Source organism: Phalacrocorax carbo, chromosome 1 (assembly GCF_963921805.1).
Source record: "Phalacrocorax carbo chromosome 1, bPhaCar2.1, whole genome shotgun sequence".
In the NCBI taxonomy this organism is placed as follows: domain Eukaryota; kingdom Metazoa; phylum Chordata; class Aves; order Suliformes; family Phalacrocoracidae; genus Phalacrocorax; species Phalacrocorax carbo.
In genome coordinates, this window is record NC_087513.1 from 67,296,786 (window position 1) to 67,323,580 (window position 26,795).

At 45.6% G+C, this 26,795-nt stretch overlaps 1 protein-coding gene across 5 annotated transcripts in view; it reads right to left on the reverse strand.

Moving 5' to 3' along the window:
- WASHC1 (WASH complex subunit 1) overlaps window positions 1–26,795 on the reverse strand; it is a 44,306-nt gene that overhangs the window by 2,002 nt on the left and 15,509 nt on the right. For all 5 annotated transcript variants that reach the window (XM_064458098.1, XM_064458094.1, XM_064458096.1 and 2 more), the window contains 7 exons: window positions 9,582–9,693; window positions 8,736–8,882; window positions 3,613–3,749; window positions 2,537–2,672; window positions 1,189–1,393; window positions 544–708; window positions 25–183 (listed from right to left, as the gene is read on the reverse strand). In XM_064458098.1, coding sequence (XP_064314168.1) covers window positions 25–183; window positions 544–708; window positions 1,189–1,393; window positions 2,537–2,672; window positions 3,613–3,749; window positions 8,736–8,882; window positions 9,582–9,693 — 1,061 coding nt within the window. The remainder of the gene's footprint in view (window positions 1–24; window positions 184–543; window positions 709–1,188; window positions 1,394–2,536; window positions 2,673–3,612; window positions 3,750–8,735; window positions 8,883–9,581; window positions 9,694–26,795) is intronic.

Here is a 26,795-nt window from a genome sequence, read left to right on the forward strand (position 1 = left end):
CTGCCAAAGAAAGAGCCTCAGCACCTTGTTCTTGTTCCTTCTGCTTCTTCTTCTCCAGCTTCCTCTCCTTGACGCTGCGGAGGTTGGCCTTCCCAATGCCACCAGCCTGGCGGATGGACTCCAGAAGACTGGCACGCCCGGTAGAGGGGTTCACCACCTCCTTCGGGGCTCCCTGGACTGAAGCTGCAGGGACAGGAATGACAGGCAGAAGCCATGGGTCAGTGCACCAGCTACAGGCCCCGCCAAATCCCGATGGAAGGGGCTGCTCTGATACCCTGTCAGCTTCTGCCCGGGGCTGTGAGCCCAGCCCAGACACCTCTCAGTGACAGACTTACACTCAGCCCAGCCAGCAGGAGCCCCACCAAGGGGGATCTGAAGGCTTCCAGCTCCCAGGCAGGCAGGAGCTGCTTCCCCTCCCATTGCAGCTTCCCTCCTCTGCTGGGAGGCTGGGAAGCCACAGGGAACCAACCAAGGACACAGGCTGAAGCCAAGAAGTCAGAGTTAGATTCTGCTGGTGAAGCTTTGGAGATGCCCAACCCTTACCTGCAGGCACTGCATTGCTGCTCTCCTCACTCGCTGTCCGGGCTGGCTCAGAGGGGGCAGTGGGCTGGGGCAGGGGTGGTGGAGGAGGCACAGTAGCTGGCATAACAGGAGGTGGTGGGGGAGGTGGTGGGGGAGGAGGTGGCAATAGCTCAGCTTCTTGAAGGTCTGAAAGACGAAAGAAGTTGCATTTGAAGCATCCCAGAAGACAGCACACTGAGAGCTTCAGCTCAGAGCTTCGCACACCTCAGTGGCAACAGATCAGAGTCCTGCAGCAGAGCCCTCCCACCCTGTGCAGCATCTCTTAACAGCAGGCAGGGCCAAGGCAGAGTTTGAGATTCCGCTACTCTGCCCTTCCCAGCTGCATCCCACTCACCCAAGGGCATCTTGCTAGGCTGCCACACAGCCAGTCCCTGCACACCGTGCTCCCTCCTCCCCAGCCATGAAAAGAATGAGGGAGGTGAGGGGCCTGGAGTCTGGCCAGCACTAGAGCTGGTTGCAGCTTTGACTCAGGCCCAAGCACAAACCAGAGGTATCTCCAACATCCACCTTGAAACCTCCACCAAGGGACTTTCTGCCTTGTCTCCACCTTCTAGCAATCCCTGCCTTCCTCCTTCACAGGGCCCTGGGATCAAGGATTGGAAATACCTGGTTGCAAAGGCTCCACTGACTCAGTGTTGAAAGTGGGCAGCTCTGGAATAGCACTGCTAGGGGCAGACGGTGCGATGCCGGGGCCCAGATCAGCACTGTACATGAGATCTGCAGCAATGCCAGGCAGGTCTGGCAGGTAGGACGGCACATCAATCTCAGGGACCTGGCCCAGATCTGGCACGTAGAAGTAATTTTCAGCTACCTAAAAGAAACCCAGAACGAAAAGATAAGGCAGTGACTATGCACTTGCTTCTTCCCCTTGCAGCAAACAGGCACTGCAGGGAACAGCCTGGGCAGCAGTCAGAGCTGGGCTAGTGTGCCTTGGTACAGTGGCTGCTCATCAACTACCCCTACAGCTCTGTGGTCTTGTCTTGTGGCAGCTCCCTGTGCTCAGAGGCTACCCCCTGCAGTCTGGGCTTCGAAAAGGCAGGCTGCAGGAGGAAGAAGAGGTGCAGGACTCTTCCTAGGTCTTTTGAAGGTTTCATGCACCAACTTGTGCAGCCTACATAACCCAGCCCCTTCTCCTCCAGAAAAGAATGGTGCCTGAACCATTTCTGAGATTAAGATGCAGGAGCACAACCAAGTAGTTACAGAGGTTTGATTTTGTGTTTAACACACAGACAAAAGAGTACCAAATTTGTGCTGTGAATAAAGGGTTTTGTCTGCTCCGCAGATTGCCATCTCCTCTGGTCCAACATGATGAGCAAATGGCTCCCAGGGTCCTTTCCCTAGCCCCAAAACACACATTCAGCCATACACCAGCAAAGCTCCAGGTACGGCCATTACAAGGTGTTGGGTACAAGGTCAGTCACGTGTTGGGGCAGCTGGGTTGGTGCACTGCCTGCCTCATGCCCACACCAAGCACAAACCCTTCGCTCAGGCTGGCTGACCCTTCTGTTTGCACCAGCAGGCGCCCCTTCCCAGGAGGAATGATAGGAATCAGACCTCCTCCCAGGCACCTTCCAACCGTGGCACCTCACCCTGGGACTCCTCATGCGTTAGCACAAGGAGGATGATCAAGTGATGGAGCCACCAATCTCTTCTAAAGCCCTGAGGTATAGCAGCAAGGTGAATTGATATTACATTACTCTTCTCATACCACTCAGCAAAAGCTTGGGCAGAAAGAAACACCTGCCAAATTTGAGAGTTTTGTCTCATCCATCAAGCTCACACCAGGACTTCAAGCACAGAAACAGGCAAGATCCTTCTGATAAGTGAGATGTTCTGCAGCCCCATGAGAGGCCATTGTCCTACCTGCTCTCCATCCTACAGAAGCCCTCTCCTCTCAGAGAGCTCAGCACAATCTTCAAAGGGAAGCAGCTGCATCCTCACAGCTGCATCTCACCTGTCGGTCCAGCTGTCCCCTTTTGGTGATGGAGAGAGGAGCATCGAAGAGCTTCTCTTCTGTCTCTGTTTCCAGAGCCACATGGGTCTTGGTCACTGCTCCAGCCAGAGGATCCAAGAAAACATACTTCTTGTACCTAAGGGTAGAGGAGAAGTACTGCAGTGATGCTGCCTTAAGAGCCAAGGTCAGAAGAAACAGTGTACCCAAGACGGCCTTAGAGGTGGACACCTCCTGACACACTCACACAGGTGGAACACATTGGGCCTTCCACTTTCCTTCTAGCCCCGTTTTCCTGCCTCACCCCTCCACAACCAGTTGGTGATCAGCTCCCCACCCTGCCACTGCAGCCCCCACACTCATCCTAAAGCAAAGCCCCGCTGCACTGCCATCATTACCAAGCTCTCCCCCTCCTACTGCCTGGCCTAGGACTGTCCTACAGCAAGACACCAGTCTCTCCTGTTGACTTGTCACTCAAGGGGCAGGAGGAAAGATAAAGAGGGGAAATAATCTGTGGCTTAGGGAAGGAAAGAGGAGGTTTGGCAGCTGAAAGCTCAAGAAGGGCTTAAAGAAGGTCTTCAGTATGGGCAGAGAAGGAGGAACCATGAGGGAAACCCAGTAGGAAAGGGAACTGCAGTGAAAGGCAGTGGAGATATGAAAGCAGCAATAGCAGTAAAGTGTTGCTGTGAGGAACCATCAGGAGAAAGAGCAAAACCTAGGCAGGCACAAAGGGCAGAGAAGGGTAGGAGTGACAGCAGCTTTCAAGGCCAAAGAGAAACTATTACAGGGGTATGACAGGAAAAACTAGGTCAGGGAAGGGAAGTGCAAAGTTGGGTTGAAAGCAGGTGAGTGGACAATCAGGTGCAGACAAAACAACTCCTTCCACCCAGGGGGAAGAATGAGGAAGAAAGGGCTGCCAGCTGGAAGCCAGTGGAGAGGTACCAAACCCTGTCCTATTGAGAGCCTGGTATGCAAGATCCCCAGGAAAGCAAGCAGCTACTGCTCCCCCCAGGGCCGGGGGAGCTCCTCTGGCAACAAGCAGGGGCAGGTGAGGAGCATGGTGCTGCTCCAGCTCTCACAGGTTCTCAGTGGTGTTGAAGAGCAGCAGAGAGCTGACGGAGCTGATGTTCCTGGGGAGACTGCCAAGACCTTCTTCTGCATCATCCTCCTGGTGAATTTTGGTGCTCACACACACAGGGAAATACTTGAGCTTCTCCTGGAACAAGACAAGTAACAGTTAGCAAGACGCTAAAATTGCAACTGCTGAAAAACAGCTCTCCCCAGCCACCACAACCCACACTGCTGGTCTGGGAACCCTACTGCTCCCTCTCTACCTCCCTTGGAGCAAGGAAGCATATGGACAACATTGCAACCCCACACTCATGACAAATCTCAGCAGTTCAGGTTCATGGCATGTGCTTTTGGTGCCATGGATGCGTCATATTGAACAGGAGCTGCTGTGGCAAGGATCCACCAGAATAAAACAACCACTCAGGCTTTATAGCCAGAGGCAGGGATCAAGCACCGCAAACAAAAAGGCATTACAGTATCTCCAACTACCAGACGTTTTCATGCACGCAGGGTCCCCCAAACATCTCTATTACCTCCCCTACGCTGCCTTCAGTTGATGTTTTAAGTGATATGATCCCACTGGTGGGGTATGCAGTGAAGGCAAAGGAAAAAGAGGTTAGGAAAAAACAGAGTGCCTGTACTAGGCAAGAGATCAGGCAGAAGGGAGTGCGCAGGATGGAACGTGTGCCAGATGGTTTTGCAAAGCCTGAGGGATTTGCAGGAGTTTTCAACTCTAATGAACTGAAATCTCCTCTCTCTCGGTTCTAAAACTTCATGCATAATATATAGAACTCCCTTTAGAAAAGGACTTATTACATCTGAACTGCCTGACTTTTATAGAGCACAGGAGCTGCCATCCCAGATCAGACCAGTGTTTCACCGAGCGTGACAGCGCCCGCTGCAGATGCTCTGGGGGGATGAAGCTCAGTGCCCACATCAAGTTTTGCTGTAGAGGGAGGAAAGGCATCAGTTTCTGAACCCAGAAACAGACCTGGATGGACAAACCTCCACCCCAGGCCCCTCCCCACACCCTTCCTCAGCCCCTTCACAACTCCTGTTCCTTCTTCACAAACTAGGACAAGCAGCAGCCCTGGCAGCTATGAGGTGGTAAGTGTTCCTACCAGAAAAAAACAGAGCACTATCTAGGACAGTTTGTCAGTTTAAATAATTGGCCACACTTTTGAGGTTGTTTTCTGTCGCCAGAAGATGACCACTTCAAATACTGTCTGCAGCTTCCTACTGCCTCATACCTGCAGCACCCCTGCTCTATCCCATTCTCTGAGTCCTTCTTCCCTCCTTGTACTTGTATGGGAGAAATGGGAGACCACTATTGGTTCGGTTTGAAGACCACATCTCAGCAACATAAGCAGTTTCTGCTGATTGAAATTTCAGCTTTGAATTTGGTAGCCAGAAGTCCTGGCAAATGGCTTAGCTGCAGCTCAGTTAAACAACTAAGAGTCTGTATGATGCTCTGAGTCTATAAAATGCTATAAGAAAAGTCCTGGGAGGTTTCGATTTAATTCTCTGCCTCCCCCAAATAACATGTTCCAACTTATGAAAAATACACTGAAATAAACATCTTGAGTTTTTGCAGAAGCAAGTAGGCAAAAATATGTAAATTGTTATTTAGAGAGTGTAGAAGCAGAGATTCAAAAATAAAGGTTCTTTTGATCATTAATATTCATTTCCCAATGTTTAATTTTTTAAGCATGAGGGAGTACTGATGTTTTTGCTAGAACTGTTCACACACACTTAGCCCTCAAGTCATATATATATTTTTTTTAATTCTCTCTTTGTAGATTTCAATTAGCACTGGAAGACTGTGCGTCACTTTAAGGGCGTAGTGAGAAACCAACCATTACCTACATTTACTTATAAGTCTCATCTAAGGCAGTTACAAAAGCACTAAGCATGAGTATTACTCTGAAACGTGAGGCTCTACATAATCCTTTTAATTTAAATGCCAACAAAGTGCTAGTCTTATTGAAGTACCTAGATCTGTTTTGAAGTTTAGAACAGCTACATACCGTCAATAATATCCTGCGACTGTCAAATCCACAAGTTAACATGCCATTTAAAAATTTGTTTTCTTACAGGGACATTAAGGCTGAAGGTTCAACAACCTCGACATACTGAAGTCATGGGGGGTGCCTGACTGCTCAAACACTCCTGGCTGGGGTTTGGCACCTGGCAGGATCACACCCCTAAGGATGCTGCATTTTCAAGCATTTTTCTTCCTAAAAGCCTACAGTTAAAAAGAGGGATATAAAGTCGCCCCGGTTCTTAAGTTTAATTAAGCACACACTATTAGAAAGGGAATTGGTGTGATACACCAAAAGCCCCATTCCCCCCAGGCCAATGGAGCACTGAGCCTCAGTGGAAAAGCACTTGAAGATGAGCAAGTGCCAAAAACCTGGTTTTGCCTCCTCATGCCCATGGGTGGACTCCGAGAGAGGCAAAATTCACAAGGACATGCCAAGTTAGTGACATTTTTGAAGCCTAGCAAGGTTACTCCAGCAGTAGACTGTAACTTTTGCTTGGATGTCTTCCCAAGCCCAGGCAGACCATGTTTCCCACCCCATTTTCCAGCCTCCTGAGGGGCACTTGCGTCACCGTGACACAGGTCCCACCACAAAGGCAGTGCCCAGCACCTCAGAAGCCCTGCAGGGCTGCAGCTGACTCACTGCTGAACCCTGTCTAGCTGCTACCACAGCAACGTGCAAAGCAAGTGTCTTTCCAGGCTTACCACAAGGACCGTGTTTCTGGCATTCCTATCTATCAGTGCTTACCTTACCAATCTAAACAGTGTCCTCTCAACAGCTGAGTTTTCACTTGCCTGGGGTGGGGAGGGGGAAAGGAGAATTTCCCAGGAGGGAAGCATTTTTAAATAAGCTACAGAACCATGCACATTTCCAACTCAGCTGCTTTCCAGCCATAGCACAAACCCTGAACTCACAGTGTAGGCTGCCATGACTTACCCTCAAACTGACATGAGCAGAGCTTGCTTTCCTGGTGGGGCATGTGTATGCGTGTGCAAGTGATGTTATCAAAGGACGTTGTGACTGCTCCCAGCAAAGAGGCCCTCATTAGAAGTGAAAACAGGCAGCGTGCCTCTGCTGAAAGCCCTGAATAATTGAGGAGGGCATAAATGCAAACATTAGATTTCCCTCTGTCACATTTCATTACTGAAAGGCACATCAGACTCTGTGCTCGGCTACAGCCGAGAAGGGCTTGTCCCCCTGGAACGCGGTCAGAGCTCGGCCGCGCCGAGCCCCACTTGGCACACCAGCTGCTCCTGGAGCAGGCCCCTCCATCGTTCATCAGCTGACAGCCACTCGCCAGCACAGCAGCATCCCCCTGCCCCACAGAAGAGCTGCAGGAGCTAGCGTGTGCGAGCTTGGCACGAGTAACAAGACTGCTGCATGTGGTAGGGTCAGTAAAGCCAGAGAACGATCAACAACCCCAAAGGAGGATCAAAAGATGGGTCATGGGAGGGCAGGAACAAATACAAATATCCCCCGAAGTCTGCAACAAAGTCCCTGTGGTGATGGCAGCCTTAGTACAAGGGGCAGAACGTGGCACTGGTACAGAGACGGCACCGCAGGCAGATGGCAGGGGCAGCAGGGAAGGGCATACAGAGCCTGCTGGAGCCAGTGGGCCAGTCAGATGGGCACACCATTTGCTTTTTATGGGACACTGCTTTTTTACCAGCTGATGGTCTTCTCAATCCCCTCCCTGTGCAAGGGGCTGTACATTGGCACCAGCCCTTCAGGGTGGGAGAGCATCGCCCCTGCCCACTCACCATCTACCTCTGCTCCCCCACAAGGTCTGATGGGATGGGGCCACCAGCCAGACAGCACAACTGTAACTGGCCTCCCCTGGCTGCCAGCAGCAGGTCCTACACAGCTTTGCCCCATGCTACTGCCAAGGCTTGAAGGAAGCATGAACCCTGCTCGAGTCTCCCAGCTGTCCATTCGGCCAGCAACCCTGCTTCCCTGGCCTGGCTGAAATATTCATAACTGCCTCACTGTGCGAGGCCCCAACTCCATTAAAACTCAGGAAAGTTTAGCGTGATAAATTATTCAGTTGCAGCTTTATTTTTGGGCCAAGGCACACAAGGCTGAGGAAGGAAGTCTCTTTAGGGGTGGAGAGCAGGGAAGTTGTCAGGTTGATCCCTAACCTGCCAGGAAGAGCACACCTGCTATTCCTGGCACAATGCATACACAGAAACTTTTAAACTCTAAACACAGCAACTCTTCCTCCCCTCCTTCCAACCTGGGGATGTTGACCCAAATTGCTGGAAACTCCTTTGGTAACATTTCCTACCAAATTCACCACTTCTCAGACCTCCCTAAGAAGCCTCTCTCTGCCACTCACTCCACAGACTAAAAGTGAACTCAGTACTTCAGGACCTTCTTCAACACCACCAGCTGCAGACATCTGTGCTATGGGCACACCTGGAAGCACCAACTGTGCTGGGTACTGAGAGATCCAGCCCCTCTCTGAAGGGCTTGCAACCTACAATAACTGAACAGAAGGCAAAGGAAAAGCAAAGCACAAACAAAAGATGTAAAGAAGAAAAATTACCTTCCCCTCCAAGATGTAAACCTTAGCTGGGAAGCAGGGAGGGACAATACCCAAGTGTGATGCTTTCCTGGGACATAAAAATGCTCTAATGACTTCTTTTTTTCCTGACATGCTCACAAGCACTTTTACTTTTCCCTTCTCACCATTGCTTATATTAGAGCCTTCAGGAACTATTCTTCAAAAAATTATTACCCTGATCCCAGCTGCCTTGCTATGCATGGCGGAAGCCTTAAGGCCAGCCAGGAGCACCCACCAGCACCGCTGCAGGAAACAGCGGCATTCCAGGAAATGGAACTGCTCTGGAGAGTTGGCTGCCGACAGCCACCCAGAGCACTTGACCACCATGCCACTAACATGGCCCTCTCAAACTGCCAGCTCTGCAAGCTTCCCAGACTGACCTCACACACCCCCGCCAACAGGCCAAGCTGAAAAGATGTTCTGCTCCCAGCCTATATCCTAAAGCCCTGGTCTACTTCATCAAAGAGACCAACAGCCTCACAGCTTCTCTTTGCTTGTTCATCTCAAGGCCTGTTCTCCTCCTTACCTGCAGAGCTTTCTCATCCAGCACTCGGTGTTTGCTCTGAATCTTGTGTCTTGGACATTTCTGTTTAGCTGGGTCTTCTGCACCAGCAAAAATTGAACTGTACTCCTGCAGTCGTTCAGGGGCTGGATATTTGGCACTGGAAAATACCTGTGGAGAGACAAGGAGGGACTGAAAAAATCCCCCAAACTAAGCAATCTTACGGTACAGAAACACATGGAGTGGCATAGAGTGCACAATCTGTGCTGCTGGTGGCAATGGACAGCCTTGGAGTGAACAGGCCCCTAAGGGATGGACCCAATCATGCATGGGCCATCGCTTCAGAAAGTAAAAGTGCCAGAACTTCTCTCTCTATATAAGTACTAGGAGATCATAGGTTTCCACTGGCAAGAAGGGAATTTGAAACACTGTATTAAATGGAGGAAGAACAGGGAAAGAAAAGTTTTCACCAGTTTTACATGGCTCAACAAGATTAAGATGCAGTAAGGGGCGGCTCTCTAACAGCAGCTTTCATTCAAATAGCCAAAGTGCCTATGAGCCTGAAGTGAGAAGGTGTTGCGCTTAACTCAGTACATGCCTTTTCTCTTTCTCAGGGAGAAGCTGGGGCAGCAACTTATATAGACCTCATAAGGCCAGGAGCTGTGTGGCTCATGGCTCTAAAAATCACCAACTGGCTGAGTCAGGAAGGGGGTTCTCATCACCACCCTGCTCAGCAGCAAGGCATGGAGGGGTGAGCTGACAGCAGCTCCAGCAGCTGAGCACCTGTTCCTCTCCAGAGCTCGCATCAGGGGTAAAGAGAGATGGTGGAAGGAAGAAGGGAGACCATGCAGCCTTCACTGAAGTCACTACCTTAATAGCCTTCTTGCTGCCCTTTATCTTCTCAATCTTCGCTTGGGCAAGTGTGACTCTCTCACCGATTGCCTGAAGCTGTGCCCGGCTGGCCTCCACCCGCTGAGAGATCCTAGGAGACAAGCACCTTAAGATGAAGAATCCAGAGCCAGAGATTTTTTGGCAACAGCCAGTGCCCAGGCCCTTGGAGAAGGATGTGAATCTCTGCAGACTGGCTTATTTCATAGGGCAAAATAGTGCTGGTTGAGATACATTTGTCTGGGTCCCATTGCGAGTTTTATGTACTCTGACATGAAGGTAGGTCTAATCAGTGACTCGCAGCACAACAATCCCGCGGCTGTTTGAGGCACAGCACAGAAGATGGAAAACTACAGCTTTTTTGTGACACTAGAGCACCACAAGCCCTACGCCTCTCTGCAGGTACTGCTGACAAGAAAGCCACAGCCAGTTATCAACTGCCAACATATTTTTAATAAAAATTACTTGTTAAAAATGAAAGGCAACACATGCTAATGAGTAGAGTTCAGGACTCACAAGGCTTACCATGTCCTCTACTATACACCAGCAGTTTGTTGTACTTCCATGTTGCTTCACAGCTTTGTGATTTGGTTTCCACATCAGTTAAACAACATTAGGTCCTCATTTGGAGCAATAAAGCACACTAACCTGCATAATTTTTGCATAACTACATCAGCATCAAAATGCTTTGGGGCTGAGGTGAAAAGCACTCCGTAGCAACAGGGGATAGCGGTCACTGGTTAAGTACCTCTGCGTTCACAACATAGATATTCCTTTCCCGCAAAGCTTACAGCAGAAACCTTGCAGCCAGGGACACGACTGAAATTGCTAGCATGCTGTGCACAGCCACTACCGTGCTGCAGGAACTGTCACACAGGCTCAACCAGAGCCTAGGAGGGACATCAGAACCAGGCATCAGCTACAGGTAACTATGGAGTCACCTTCTCAGAAGAGACCTTCCTTCCCCATGCATAACTAGCAGGATCTCCCTAGCTTCAAGCTCAAAAGCTGAAAGCTGTTCTGAATCTTCACCCCTCTAATGAAACCAGTGAAGAATATTTTTATGGCTATACAACCCATTAGGAGGTAGCACTCTTCACTTCAGCAATGTTTTGTAGCAATGAGTTCCATTAGATCATTTTGTGCCTGTGAAAATCAATTTCAAGTATTGTCTTTAAATTTCACCAAAAGTCCCTCTTTGCTTTATAGAGCTCCCATGCTTTTCCCCCACTCTGTATAAGTCCTTTTAGTAACAAATTTGACATCAGCAGTGATCCATTATTCCCATTTTCAAACTGTACCAAACCTGTCTTTTCAAGTATTTTCACTCTGTCCAGCACATTCCCTATTACAGTAGAGAAATGGACTCCACTAAAGCCCCACCCATTGTAGGTAGGGAAAAACCAGCAGCCTATTCTCCTTTTATCATTCTGAAAGCCCCCCACTTCTTTCTCTAAACAGCTTTAAGTGTTTCTGTTTGTTTATAGCCATGCTCCCCTCTTTCTGGAGGCATGAAAATCCTTCCTTATGCATATGGCAGGAGAGCACACAGCCTGTTTCTACTTCGTTCTTTTTGGAGTGGGAGATGAGCAAAACTGAACCTCATGAGATTCTCCCTCTTGGAATTATTCTCCATTTCCTCATCCTTTTATTTTAAATACAGGCTAACAGCTTGTATATTGTACCAACACTAAGTACAAATCTGTTCATGATTTCCTTCCCACACCCTCCGTCTCAGTGGAGTAAGCCCACATCACTTACACACTTGACGGGTTCTCGGAGTAGTTTCTGTTGTTCCTTTCAGTGTGCATTTCCTAGCACCTGTCTGTAGAAAATTTCAGGTGTTACAGGGCTGTCCCATTGCCTTGTTTTGTTAGTGTCAGATGCCTCTAAAGGACCTAAGTCTTCCCTAACTGCTCTCCTCAGCAAATTTTCCCACCTCACAGTTCACCTCTTCTCTAAATGTTTCATAATTGTATTGATTGACACTATTTCCAGCATTGCTCCTGGGGGCATCTGACTATTTTTACTTCCTTCAAAGCTGAAAAAAACTGGTCATTTATTTCTGCTTTGCCTCTCTCCCTCAAATCAGTGTTGCAATTTTCCCTCTCACCTGTGAGTAGACCCCTCTCCCAGAAGAGCTCAACAAAGCCTTCCTGAAATTCCAGATAAAAGCAAGGTATCAATTGCCTTTTAGCCAGTACCCTGCTGACTCCCAGACAATTCTCAGGGGCTGACCAGGCACATGTTCCGCGCCAGAAGGAAATGTTAAGGAAATAGTTATGCAAGCTCAGGCCTGGAAACCAGTAAACATTCTCCTCCCTCCCACTCCACAAATGTGAGTGGGTTGGGTGAGGCAGTCAAACACTTCCCTCACTCCCTTTCCCACCTCACTGCTTCACCAGGTATCACGTCTTCTTCTCCCTCCCCACACTCATTCTTTTGCTAGCTGTGAAGAAGCAAAGGAGGTTTTGCGGAATCCCAGTTATCCTTACCTTTCACCCTTAACCGCTTCCTTAACATTCATCCTCTAAGACACCCGGTTTAGGAGAACTGTGCCACAACTCCCTTTATGCTCCCACCAAACACGGGCAGTGCATTAGCTATTACAAAGTGCTTCTTGGTGCTAGACTGACACCTCCCGTAGTCCATGGACGGCATGAGGGGAAGAACAGAAAGCAAAGCACCCCTTGGCCCACAGTGCTGCATACATCTTTCTCATTTAAGGTTTACTGGAACCTCTCTGAAAAAGGAGGCATCCCTAAAAACAGAGCATGACTGGCAAGTACTGTGCCCTAGCTACAACAGTAATGGTGCATCCAGAAGGGAAAGAGGGAAGACATCTATAGCTTCATCCATCCTTACTGCCCGCCAAATATAACTGAGAGGGATTATATTCACCAATAAAAGGGCAGTATCAGGCAGATGGCCCGTTCCCAGCACAAGCTGGGGAAGTTGTCCAGTGCCAGCTCAGGCATTTCAAACCATGATGGCTCTTCTCTGAAGCACCCTGTACTTTACCTTGTGATCTCCTACTACCCTAGGATTTGCCAGGCCAAATCCCACTGACCTTAGGAGATATGCCAAAAACCTTCACCTGAGGTGGTACAGATGCAGGCACACAACACTAAAGGAATACACACCAGTCTACAGAATTAATTTATTTGTTGCTGCACAAGGTAACTATGAAAAAAAATTATTAAACCCCCTCAATCCAACTAATCCAAATTCCATCACATGTACAGGTTCCTAAAACTGCATGACTGTTATGCATGTACAGTTCAAGATACAGTTGCATGTGTTAGTTAAAAGATACAATATACCATATTGATACTGAAAAAATACATGGAAAAAAAACCCTCATGTTCAAGTGACCTTCAGCAATTTTAGTATTTCTTCTACTGTGGAAACTGAACTTACTCCAAGGAGTCAACCTGGTGTTTGTAAAGAAAGGAAACATGAAAGAATGGAGGGGGCTGTTGCCGAGGATTTCAAGGGCAAAGTGTTTGAAGCACGGTGGTGTTCAGACCTCAACCTCCATTTAAGAAGGAATTTGTTACTGAGTGGCATTTGTTTGAAAGGCAATTGCAATCACGACAGGAGGGGTCAGTGTTAATAAAATGGGCCACCTCTGCCCCTCAGAACCCTGCGCTCAGACAGCCAAAAACACCATCAGCATCTGAACCTACCCCGCACCTATTCTATTAGTCATTGCTGTGTTATTGCTCTCGGTGCTCTTTTCTGCTTGAGAAACCTCTTTAGTTAGATTCAGTGTGGCTTTGGAGTTGCAAAGAAGCAGGAGGCGTACAGTGACAGCCCCTCCCTTCGGGCAGGATGCGTGCTTCGGGACAAATGAAAAGGGGGCCTGCAGAAGCAAGGGGAATACATCACCTGCCTTCAAATCCTGGGCACTGAGCCAAACCAGCCTTCCCTTCCCAATGCTTTTCTTTGGGGAAGTAATACATGTGGCAGATTAAATCTATCTAGTGGATTATCTCTTAATCCATACAGACTTTTATTTTTAATCTAAACAGATATTAAAGCCAATCTTTCAGCTGCTTTGATTCAAGCTTTCACATTCTCTTGTCCCTCTGAAATCTTTTTGCAGTCAAGCCCCCCTGCACCTCACCCCCAACTTAGATCTCATTTCACCTTTCTCCTAAAGCCCTCATCCTGGTGCCTTGAGCTCCTCTCCATTTTAGAGGCAACTCTCTCCAACAACCACAGCAGGTCCCAGGAATACTTCCTCCCAACTCACCGCCTCCCTTGTTGTCCCCGTATCCTCTGTCCCATCTGCACCCACGGAGCAGATCACCTCCCATTATCTCCTTATAACTCCTCTGATAATCCTCACATTCAGGCAACTACTGAAAGATCTCCTCTGCTGTGTCTGTGTCTGCTCACGGGGGAAAAATTACTGTTCTTTTACTCCCATAGGAAAAAGATTTGAGGCATTAGGAATTTGGCATCCAGGACACTGGACACTGCCTGTCAGCTGCCAGCACTGGTAATAATACTACATCTCCATGAGGATCTCCAAGCACTCCACAATGCCAAAAAAGAATTGTGATTTTTATCATCTATATTTGCTAGGGATCAGACAGCATCAGAAAAAAGTTTAAAATCAAAGCAGGTTTACAGACAGGCTGACAGATTCCCAGAAAGGTGGCTGAGCAAGACAGAACTCAGCTGGAGGGAAGCATCACAGCAGAAGGAGACCCTTTGCTATCCACATACACATCACCCAAAAGTGACGGGGATGACAAAACTTGGGAAATGGGAGAGAGAAGAGGCAAGGTCCACACCAAGGTGAATGAGAAAGGCGAGGCAGGAGAGGCTGGGAGCAAACCTCTCTAGAATACCAAAGAACTTCAATTTCATGTCTGAAGTACAAAAGTAAGCGATCAACCAAGGAGAAAGAACATTACGGAGCAGAATGAGAAATGAAGTTGCACAGGAGGATAAGGCAGATGAAGTATTAAATTACTTTTTCCTTAAAGGAGGACTGTACACATCAAAGCAAGTCAGGCTTCTGGTCTCCTCCCAGCCCAGGCTCCAGCCCTGAGAGATAGCAGGGGGATGCTCAGGGTACATACAGTAAATTTGTTCTATAAACCCTTGGCTTGTTGCCTAAAAGTCAACCTGCCTTTTTTTTTTTTTTTTTTTTTTTTCTACAAAGCATGCTGTTATTGAATTCCTCCCCTACTGCAGGGAGTGTGAATTAGAAGGGATGGGGTTTATGGTTCTTGTATTTTATTACATCCCCAGACTCTCCAAGTGGCTGGTGCTGGAGCAGGGTAACAAGGAAAATAAGTGTGCTGGCTGCCATTCATCCTTCCACAGCACCGGTGCCATAACCAGCATGATACCATTACTGATGAATGAGATGCCTTTAAACCTCTAGGACAAGGTTCAGTGGGTTACCAGAAATGAGAGAACCACTGGTGAGTTGAGCAGGGACTACCTCCCAGGGGAGGGGAGGCATCATCCCATGATGAAAGCAGCAGCAGAAGATGGTGCTGAGGGAGCTAAGTGTCCATCTTTCTTCTCAGGCTACCGAGCTCCTTCCTCACCTGCTCCTTTCCTGGGACCCAGAGGCATGTCACTGCTCTCTACTTGTATGCGGCAGAGAAGAAGAAAATCTCAAACTTTTTCAAGCTTTAGTTTGTCTAAGAATCTTCTTGAGAAAAGGCCATGGGCTTTTATAGCTCCTCAGGCTGCTGAAGTGATGGGGAAACATCAATGCATAGCCCCTGGTACCCATAACTCAGGGCTTTGATGCACAATCCACTAGACTGAAGCAGGCCTAGAGAGCTAGGCTAGAATATCTAATGTGTTCTGGCTGGCTAACAAAGGATAATGTTTTATGAGGCACTAGAGTGTGCTTTACAAACAGTCTTACCGCATGTGGATGTTGCTACACACTGCAGTGGGCCAGCTCAGAGTTCACGTAGCAATGACCAGCACAGCCAGAAACGGACTGTGAGAAGCCTGAGCCCCACTCTCCCCACTCCCGCACAGTGCCTCTGCCCCAGCGGCTGGCAACATTGCAGGAGTGAGATACAGAGAGCAAACGAAAGGCTGCTAAGACATTTACAGCTTACAGTGATCCAGGGAAGACAGTTCACAAAGCCAATTCACCTCAAAAGTCTGAAAAGCAAAAAGCAAAAATGGATGCTTTTACAAAAAGCTAAATATGTTCAACCACTCAAAGAAAGATCAACTTGTTTGCTTTCTGCTCTTCTCTCTCCTTCATATTTAAGCAGTTTTTAAAGTCTTACTTCACGTCTGAGTAAGTGTAATCAGAAACTGTCATCATACACCATCTCTGACAGAAAGAAATCCCAAGCGTGATAGTGTAATCAATGTTCCTTCCTCCATTAAGGGTTTGGGTATTATACTAATTAATGTTTATCACACTTTGATTGCTCCTTGAGCCTGATTTGCAGGTGTTTCAGCATTCACATATTGCCCCGCTCCTCTGATGCTGAACGGCTTTTCAGATTGGAGGGTGATCAAGGTTGCCAGGTTATCCTCAGCAGGATCTGGCATACGTCGCTCTCCACGGGTCATGCTCTCACACAAAAATAATTTAATTTTGATTTTTAAACTCTCATTTCACAAGGTGCTTATGCTACTGTGAATTAAGTTTTACATAAACTGGAAACTTAGAATTTTGACCTATCGTCACAGCACCCTCCTCTTCCCCTGCAGCTCATTCTCCTCCTGAGAAAAGCAGCTTCTCTTTTTTATTTTCCTCTTTTTTTAAAAAAAAAAAAGGTCACAAACAAGTTCTTTAACCTTCCAACCTTTTTACTTGCCTCCCACCACAGACTGATCTGAAAGCAGACAGGCTTTCCTTTTTTTTAGAAAAAGTATATACTAAGTAGAGACTCTGTGTACACTAAGTGGAAAGTCTGTGTTTGCAAATAAATTACACAGTTCCATCTTCTATTTAAACTATCCAGGGTACTTCTGGTCAAACTACTTCTCCATTAATAGTGTTAAGACATACAGACACAACAGGTTCTACCATCACAGTGACAACTTTTAGGAAGGATGCTCTAAAAGAAGTAATGGGGAAAAAAATGGTTCTTCTACCAGTACTGCTGGAGTTTCATAGGTGACCTTTTGAATTCCTCCACTGACAGTGTGGGCGTAGATACTGAACAACAACATGGAGCTTCTTCCCAGAGCAGCAGCAGCCACAGAAATAGTCTTGAGATATTAGGCAACAGACGCTGTAAGAACTAATAACTGGTTTGTTATATATATAGTTTTCACTTATCCTTTGTAGTAATAGCCTTATACGGGTTTTTTGCCTTTTTTTTTTAAATCACTATTGAAAGGAAGGCTAATCCTGTTTGGACAGAATGTTACAAGACTGTCAGAAGTCAATTTTATTTCCATGTTGCTTGAAGTTATTAATCTTATTTGGCAGATAGCTTGAGAAGGTGTTTTGGCACCTTGTAACCTTAAATTAATCAACCGTGTACACAAACTTTATGTTTCTTTTTCTCCTATCAAAGCTCCTTCCTTAGAATAGCCAAAGATCATCTTCCCTCTCCCGACAGAACAGAAAATGTGTATCACCATTACCACAGAGTCACAGGAAACATAAGTAGTAGAGAAATGTCCAGGTGACTGTGTGGTGAATAATATCTGGGGCTAGGGAGAGCTAACACCTTTGAAAAGGTTTCACATTCCTCTGGATCCCTGAGTATAGAAGAAACTCCTTCCCAGCCTTCATTTGGGCACCGTACCTGATCCTACAAAAATAACCCTTCTGTTGTACACTTCACCCTTAATCAACATTACGCTCTACATTTCTTATCAGCAGTAGTCACAGGAAACAGATCAGCCTGGATTTAAATGCCTGATCTGTGCCTTCTCCCAGGTGGGGCTACAAAAGGAATGCATAAGCCACCAGCCAAAAGTGATGTTTATTCTGAGCTTCACCTGAAGATAGCAGCAGCAGGGACAAATCCACAGCAGCTTCCCCAGCCCTTTTAGCCTGTGCCTCACTTGAGTCAAAGATGCCTTGCTACATCACTATGATAATGTGGGAAGGAAGAGTGCCATTTGCAGAACCTTCCTCCCCACTGGCAAGGCAGTCCACACCGCCTCAACACTACAGAACAAGAGGAAAACCTGTTTAGAGCAGAAGATCATAAGTTCCTCTCTATTCCTAGCTTTCTCCCAAATCTTCCAAGCAGTTTTAAATCCATTTTCTTGACCAAGGTGAGTAGCACCCAGTTGTGCAAATGATGAACTGATTTAATGAACATCCCTAAAGGTTCTACTACGGGGCTTGCCCTAATATAAGGCTGAACATACCAGGTAAGCTGAGCTCCCACTCATTCGTTGGGATGGAGGCTTTTTATACCAATACAGCACATAACACAAATTCTGCTCCTAATCTGTTTATCTCTGCTACCAAAACAGTCATTGTCAACAAGAATAAGAATGCTGATCAAAACATGCCCGCCTCCAGAGGGGAAAATGATTCCTTGTGATAGAAGTTCAAACTCTAATCATTCTCCGAGAAAAGCATTGGTTTTCTTTGCATTTAATCAAATATCATTAGAACTTCATAGCTTTTCAGCCAATGATCTCGAAGCAATTTCTAAGCGTTAATTAAGTCTCAGTTGCTTGTGACACCAAGAGTGGAATCATTTGTGCCCCATGACAAAAGAAATCTGGGAAAATTCACAGTACAGTCCCAGCAGACCAGATTTTCAGTCTGTCATTCACTAATTTGAACAGTTTTTGCTTTAATTCACAGAACTTAACACCTACATTTCAGTAGTTTTTTAATTTTCAGTTTTACTGAGTTTGAGACCACCTGTGCGAGTACTTGTACATTCTTCAGTGCCTCCCCTTTGCCAAATCTGTCCCATAGCTGCTCTCTAGAATAAACTACAGCCAGCAAGCACTGGTGCAAAACACTGACCATTCTCTCCACCACCACTTCTTTCTCTGGATCCAAAACATACCCTCTCCCCACATTGAAGACACAAGTTTGAAGGTAAAGGTTTTTGCATTGGCTTTAAATTTTCCCCACTTGCCAGTAGCTGCTGACAATCACGTAGAATTTGATGTGCACGCCACAAGTTGAACCCTTCAGTCCCCTTTTCAATAAAACATACTTAAGAGATATCATTTACAAGTTAGTCATCACACAACAGTCACCAACTAAAATCAGTCTCTATAAAACCCACTGTCCTGCACAATTGGAGTTGCATATTCAGAAGGAAAGCCTAACCAAGAAACAGGACTTGCTACCATAAAGCAGTCTGTTTCACCAACTGTGAAACCCTCAAAGACAACTGCACTTCATCCCTTCCTCTCATTCTCTTGAACTCTTAGTTCTTTTCTGACTTCCACCACGTAATAAGGGTCTGCCTCTGTGACCTTTCCTCACTTTGTCCTGACCTATTGAGGTTGTCATCAGATACTTGGCAAATGACCTATCTTTTGAAGGATGACTTATGGAGTATCCAGGTCATTTTGTTTTGCTCTCAATACTGTGTTTCTGCTCATCATATTTACTGCAGTGATCACTGTACTTTCAACAGCTTACAACGCAGTCAAATTTCTTCTATTCCCGTCCACTCTTCCTTCCATTAGATACTTCTGCCCTTGTGAGCGTTGCCACTTGCTGCTTCTGTTCAGCAGTTAATGATCCTCCTCAGCATCTTTTGAGTACCAGTGCTGATTCCCAAGTTTCCCCAAAAGTTCTGCTACAATGAAAACAAGCCCAGCCACGTAAGATAGCTGTTTCGAAGAAAGTGTATCAGCCCATTGCTATTATAAAACCTCATTCCTAACTACCTCTTTTCCCTTTCTCACCTACACTTCCAATTTGAACTTCTTCTCATAACAGATCCTTCTCTTTCAAAACAGGTCTCCTTCTCTTAAAGGAAAGGTTTCTTTCTGTATTTTTTGCAAATGGAGCTTTTTATTTAAAAATATTTGCTCTTCAGAAACAGAGGTTGTTTAGTGTTACTTCATTTTCCTACAATCAATTGCAGTCACACTCAAATCTCAAAAGGCACCTTCTTTGACATGCCCATCAACAAGCTAATTTGAACACAAGTGCTTCTTCAACAAATGAGAGTAACTCTTTATGACACATTATCTAACACCTTTCCTGAGTGATTACAGCACTTTCTTACTTTCTTGAGGGATTTCTAGTTACTTTTCACCAAAAAACTTTAGGCCCCAGGCAGAGGTTTTTCTAACAGCAACAAGGAGCAGATGCCTCTCTGCTTGGACTGACAGCTGCTCTGTCATTTCAATGAAACAGTCTGTGGCACATCAGTGATCAGACATCACCTTCAGAGCGGTTCTAGACACATGATTTAATCTTCCTCACTGTCCTTTTAAGACTCACCTTCCCCACATAGTGATGCACAAATAGGCATCAAGAATGGAAATACTAGCTTCACAATAATACCAGAACAAATTTGTATAGCATACTTTTCAAACCTCCTTCCCCACCCCAAAACTGCTAGGACTGTAAATTCATAAATTTTAATAGCCTAATCACTCACCCTGTGACATACTCACATAATAAATGTTTTCACAGACCAATGCCTTCAGCAGCATCTAATCCCCTCATCCCAGCTAAAAGTAAGCATGAAGCATAATGAAGGGCATGATTTTGGCTATCGGGTTGTTTGCCTACCCCTCCCACCCATCCCCCTTGCCCCTAAATCACCCATGTGCTAGGAAGAACAAAGCAAACCCTGCCTGGTGTTCAGTAACCCAACAGAGGGAGGGAGAGAAACTCCCAACTCCAAAACAGTCGCACAAAGTTTGAATTTCCTCTGGAATCAACAAAATCCATGATGCCACTGTTGAAAGTATGGTCATTGAAGCAAAACCAAAGAAGCCCAATCATTGGGCCAAAGTGACAGAGAGAACTGAACTGTGGAGACCATGAACTTTCTAGTTTCTTGGTGCTGAGCTACTGGAACGACTGGCATGTTATATATATTTCAGAGATAAGCAGAAAGGCTATCCCTGCTGCGCTACCACAGAGCAGAAGTGCAACAGCTTTACCTTCTCTTCTGAAAGGAATGTCCTGTTATGCTTCTTAAGCCCATCAAGCACGTCTTCTTATTCAACTTTGATGGTAGAAATTAAATGAAAGTCCTAGAAGTAAAGTAAACCCAGGTATTTGCATTTTTAAAATATATATTCATCCAGAATAAGGATCATATTCTTGGATAAATTAAGAATGGAATCCTATTCAGAAGATACTAAATTACTCACCCAGGGTTTCTCTTTAACACACTTTACCATACAAACCCTTCATCCCTGGCTCCAAGAATAATTTTTATCCCCTCCTCTCCTTAATGGCACAGCATGGGGGGTTCCTTCAATAAAATGATTGTCTGGGGTATTTAGATGGAAGGAAAACCAAGAACTCCTTTATTAGCATCTGCAAATGGATCTGCTGCCTCCAAAAGCACTGCTCTGTCTTAACTGTCAATTGCATTTACACCCAAACGCTAAACCTACCCCATTTGGAAAGGCCCAGTGACAGGACCACAGCTAGTCAGAAAGAAGGTCCATGGAAAGAGAACATAATCCGCCAGTCAAGTGTGAAGAACAGACCTTTGGCACTGGTATTTCCTCCCGCAACTCTCCCCACAGTGTGCACATTCCCACTTATATTGGGGGGGGGGGGGGGGGGGGGGGGGGGCTGTAATACACATTTCAAGACATTCAGTGTTATTTTCCAGACAGTTTTCTCCGCGCTAGATCCCTGATGAAGTCATGCCTGTAAAACAAAGTGACTTATTTGCATCTCTTCCTCCAGGGCTGAGTAGACAAAACGCATCCATAGGAACAGAAAGTGACTCCAACACATGCATGAGAGTCCAGCTTCTGAAGCTGGTTGAGAAGGTAGAGCTATCACTTTGTATAAGAAAAGAAAGACATGGCAATTGTGTCAAGGAGAGTGGGAGAATCTGACAATATTGCCAAACCTGCAGGCAAACTAGAAAAAAGGGAACATTTCTTTTGCTGTAAGGCACACACTGACTTGTTATGATCTGTTTCTCCTTGGATATTTCCAGAGAGCAATAGCTACAGCCACTTGGGATAAGGGGCTGGGGGAAGGGAATGCCTCTCTGGATGGGGAAGTTCATAAGATCTTTTCCAAATCTCTGTCAATTAACAGCCACCTCCTGCCTTAGTAGATACTGCTCGACAAAATCTCAGCCACTGCATCTCCCATCAAGTGGATCTGGATCCTTCCAACCCACAACTGTCCAGAGTAGCCCAACTCGTCCACCCCCTACCCTGTGTCTCCCTACCACACCTTCCCACCGTGCTCACGCTGAACTGCTGCCTTCCTCCAAACCAATGCTACCATTAAGGCATTTATGAACACCATGTACAAGTGGTTCACATGTTCACATCTGTATGAATCAGGTAGAAAACTCTGAAACAACATTCGAGAGATGATCCTAGAACAGGTGTCAACATGCCTACGCAGCCTTGGCTTCAGAATTAACTTAAACATGCAAAGGTGGATGCTTCGTCCCATTGTAAAGAGTTGCATTGCTCACTGGAACAAGTCTTTTTGGCACATGGTGAGGAGGACAGATCACCACCACTTCCATCCCCTGCCAAGTTTTCCGACTTCTTTCTCAATCGGTTCTCAGTGCTCTTGCTATGCATAAAAGCCTGCTTTAGGCTTCAGTGTGGAATTTTCTTCTCACATGCCTTTAAATCATTATGGATACATCACCACCATTATTATTTGTGGACACATTGCTCTCATGCTCTAGGATATTACAACTTTCAGCCATTTAAAAACCTCACTGCATTAATGCATCAGGCAATATTTCTGAAGTCCATAAGCCTCCACCAGCATCAGCTGGTTCAGACCCTGCTGCACTTGGCTTCAAAGAAGGTTATTTCACTGCAGTTACATAGTGCTTGGGCTCCCTCCAGGCTATTCACACACTACCTTCTCAATCAAGAAACAGTTTAGTAAGCAAAAAGTTAATATCTTGTCAACAGCAGAGAGGTCCTCTTGGGCTTCCACTTCTTAAAGCAGTAAAGGCAGGTGTAACTGCACCTCTGTACTTTTTGTTACAAAAGCTCATGAAAGTTTAAGCCAATTTTTAGCAGTTGGGGGTATACAAAGTGATCCATCCTTCAACTTAGTCACAGCTCTGTCCTCAAACTGACTGTGCTTTAAAGTAATTATTGGTGAAAGAAGGTAGTATTTATCAAGATAATGACTTCTCACTTCCACAAAGAGGTCTAACATTTGTTTCTTTTGCTCCTTCCTGCCACAGGCTTTATTTCATAGACTGTTTTGAAACTGGCTTTGCCTCTTTTGGAACATGGCCTTTGAATAAAACAATGATAGCTACTACATGTGGCATCTCTCATGCTAAAATCATAGCTCTTTAGACATTTTAGAAAAGTTTTGCTGAGCCATAGGGAGTCTATAGATGGTAGTAAATGGATTTTAGGCTACAGACACAAAAAATATGAACAAAAAGCAAAGCAAATTAAGTCAGAAAGCCACTATGAACTGATGCAATTGGACCAAATGTTTTCTTGATTAATGATTTTTTTCAAGATGCAAAGTTCTGCATGAAAAGAATCTGCACAGCAAGAAGTTCCTATGCTATCAGGAACTTATTTTCAAGTGTATTAAGGTTTATCACAGACTCCTGGGACACTTCTTTTCAGGAAATGCAACTCATACAGTTGCAGACAGTAACATCGCTGTTACAAATGACAGCGTTGCCATAATCAATCCTCTAGAAGCTCAGGTGGGACTTCCACTTGCTCATCACCAAACAAAGGAAATAAGCCAAATACCTTCAAAGCAAAGCCCTCCTTTACTGAAACGGCAACTTTACTGGCCTCTGTTATCATTCAGTATCACTCCTTCACTCCTTGAGGAGTAGCAAATCCTCCTTCTGAGAATGGTTCTGGTCTCCCTAGAGTTGCAAAAGCAGAATAAAAGTTGTACAGAGAGGAAGAAACAGACTCAGGCCTCAGGAAGGTCAAACCACAATGCATATTCTACTGGATATTTTCCCAGCTACCGAGTTGCACTTACATAGGGAGGTGCATCCTACACTTCTTCCTACTGTCGAACCTCTTACATGCTTTCTCAGGGAGTCTGTCTTGTCCTGGCTTTAAGGACCAGGGAGAGAATTACTTCACCAGAACTTGAAAGCTGTTACTCAATGTTAAGTTTTCTCCAACAAGGCACACAGTACAAACAAGAGCGCACCCTGTCAGGGTTAAAAAAACCCACAAACTAAAATAAAACAACAAGCCAGGTGTACCAAAGTTACCTAAGTTTCTCCCTACTGTTTGCCCTTCCTATTGCACATGCCATCTCTTTTGATCAAACTGTCTCATGTTTCCACTAGATATTCCACTACCACGTAAGGCCCTGTAAGAGTGGAGAGAATCCTCTCAAGAGCTCCATTAAGTCTGAAATGGTTTCCTGCCTCCTTTAGCTATGCAGCTTTGAGACCAAATTCCAGAAGCGAGAGAACATTTCTCCTGCAACTTTTGCATTTTCCTTCCCTTTTTTTTACTACTTACAGCAAACTGACATATCAGCAGTTTAGCATGACTGCACCTAAACCACTCATTTTCTTTTTAGTGACTGCAGATACGGGCAAGACTTTCCTTTGTGCTCCTGGATGGCCATTTCAGCACCCTGGACACAATATTCCATCATTCTCTTTTCAGATGTAGAATCAAGCATTAAGAGCCCTTCCTCCCCACAGAACATTTTCTGTAGTGAACGCAAACTCATCTCATGCTTTGAGAAACATTTTGCATTAATGCCAGCACTGAATCTTTTAGTTATTCATTAAAATGCACCACTATTTGCAGACCTGCTATTAAGTGCAAAAAGTTTAAGTCTGCTTGGAGGAGGGTATTGAAGGTGAAGCACTTCAATCATTTCTTTAAATTGCTCGTTTTAAACTATGCTGAAGGCCTTGTTAGTGTACAGAAGGCTACAGCTTTTATCAAGTTCAAGACTGCCTTGCAATCACTTAAGGCAGAACAGATTGATAACCCTCCTTTTAGGTGAATGGGATTCAAAGATAAACAGACTGCTAGTGAAAGAAACTGATGTGGAAGAGCTGTTGTTAGTAGACTTAGAGCAAGGGCTTAAGTAACCATCACTACATTTCAATGACAATGCCATAAAAAGCACCTTGCTTGCAGAATCACATTTAGCATTCTGCTCCTCTCCTTCAAAAGACACATTTAATCTCTGGAAGTCCAAAAAACAAAGATTTTCAGCGCTTCCTGAGATGAGCAAGAATCCTGTCTTGCTAGTTCTCCACCATGTTTGTTTCATTTTGAAGTACTAATCTTTTAATGACTTAATACCATTCAGTCTCCTCTTTCCTACTATTCCCATTTCATTTCAAGCTGTGACAGCTCTATCTGTGCCCCTTCCCATTCGCTGCCCCACTCCATGGGCTGTCAAGGCATCTGAATTGAACCTGGGCCTCAGATCCCACAAGAATTTAAGCTTAGGGATTTTAGCAGCATCCAGAAAGAGTTGTAAACTAGACTCCTGCAGAATAATCACTATCCCTTCCCCTCCTTTTGAGGGCCTAGGACGCTTGCTACTGCCAGCTTCCACCAACCTTCAAGGCATGCTGATCTGACCCCCATATGCCACCTCCTAAAGTCTTCCCAATAGTTTGGGAACCTCTCTCAAGCTACATCTTTATGAGCTTTCAAATTTAGCTTCCAGAGGACCACGAGGGCTAGAACAAAAGAGCGGTTTCTTACGAAGTGTGTGCTACACTTAAAAAAAAAAAATAAAATCCACATTACTTGGACATGCTTCTACAATAACCAATATCTGCATGCAAAGTTCCTCCCTCTCCACGTCCTCATGTTTGCAGGACCATCCACTCACTCCTCTACCTCACTGTTTCTGCTTAATCTTCCTGGCAGCAAATGCTCTTACAGCCCCTCAAGAGAGGTCTCTGAAATGAAACTAGACCTAGAATCCTCTCTCAGATGGCCTCTGAATAACTTCAATGTACCATGAGATGACTCATTGCTTAGCAAGAGCTGTATCACTCTCAAATTAACTGGAGAAAAACTGATTCCCTATGCTACTGCCAGCCTCCTGGTGTAAACTTACCTGAATGATGACCCATCATGATGAAGCCCTCTTGACAGCTCTCCTCGTGGTAAGATCAAACTCTTACAGCCAGCACAGGAACAACTACAATGCAGTGTTTGAGCTCCAAGCTGCATCCCATAGCCACATGTACAACAAACAACACAGTACAGCTTGCAGCAAGACCCTACTTTGCAAGTTTCCATGAACACTTAACAATACATTCCACAGACCTCCTAAATCAAGCACATTCTTATGGAGAAATTCAGTCACCCATTTCCATCTGATCATCGTGACTAATCACAGTAATAAGTTTAAAACAAGGGGAAACACCCAAATGCACCTCGTGATTAAGGTTTTGTCTGTGTTTTCAATTTCAGGACTGCTTGCACCTCAACCCTGCTCCTGTCCCAAACATCCCTTACAGCTCTGCTGACCAGCCAGCCTCTTCTTATCTTCCTTAATCACGCACTTACCAGACTTCTTCCCCATACTTAACAGCATTTCCACAGTGCTTGTTTTCCAACTACCGCTTTCAGAAATGTGGCTCTCAGTTAAATCCTTGCTTAATATCAAAGCCCTTTTCAAATATTTAATATGAAATTAATTTGAATCTAATTGGGGAGGAGCAAGAAGGATATGCCTGTTTAGCAAAATACTATTCCAGACAAGCCAAAGACTCTGAATAAAGATCTTTAAAAAGATCAACACAGAAATTCTTCCTTAAACTGAAAAAAAGAAGCACAGGATGAGAAATTTTGTATATTGGACAACTTGTGGCTGGATCACTGGCAAAGGAGACCAGGACCTTGATAACAACATTCCAACCCCAAGTACTTGTTTTCTTTCTACTGCTATAAGACTCCATGAGATAACTTGCATAGGAAATTTTGCAAAAATCTGTAATACAAAAAGTGTACACTCTGACATATTAGAGGTTAACATCTTCTGGCAACAAAAATTCTCCTCAGAAACGGAGAGATCCCAAAGGGCAAGCCTAGCTAAACCCACCATGTATCTGAAGTACTTATCAAAACAACATT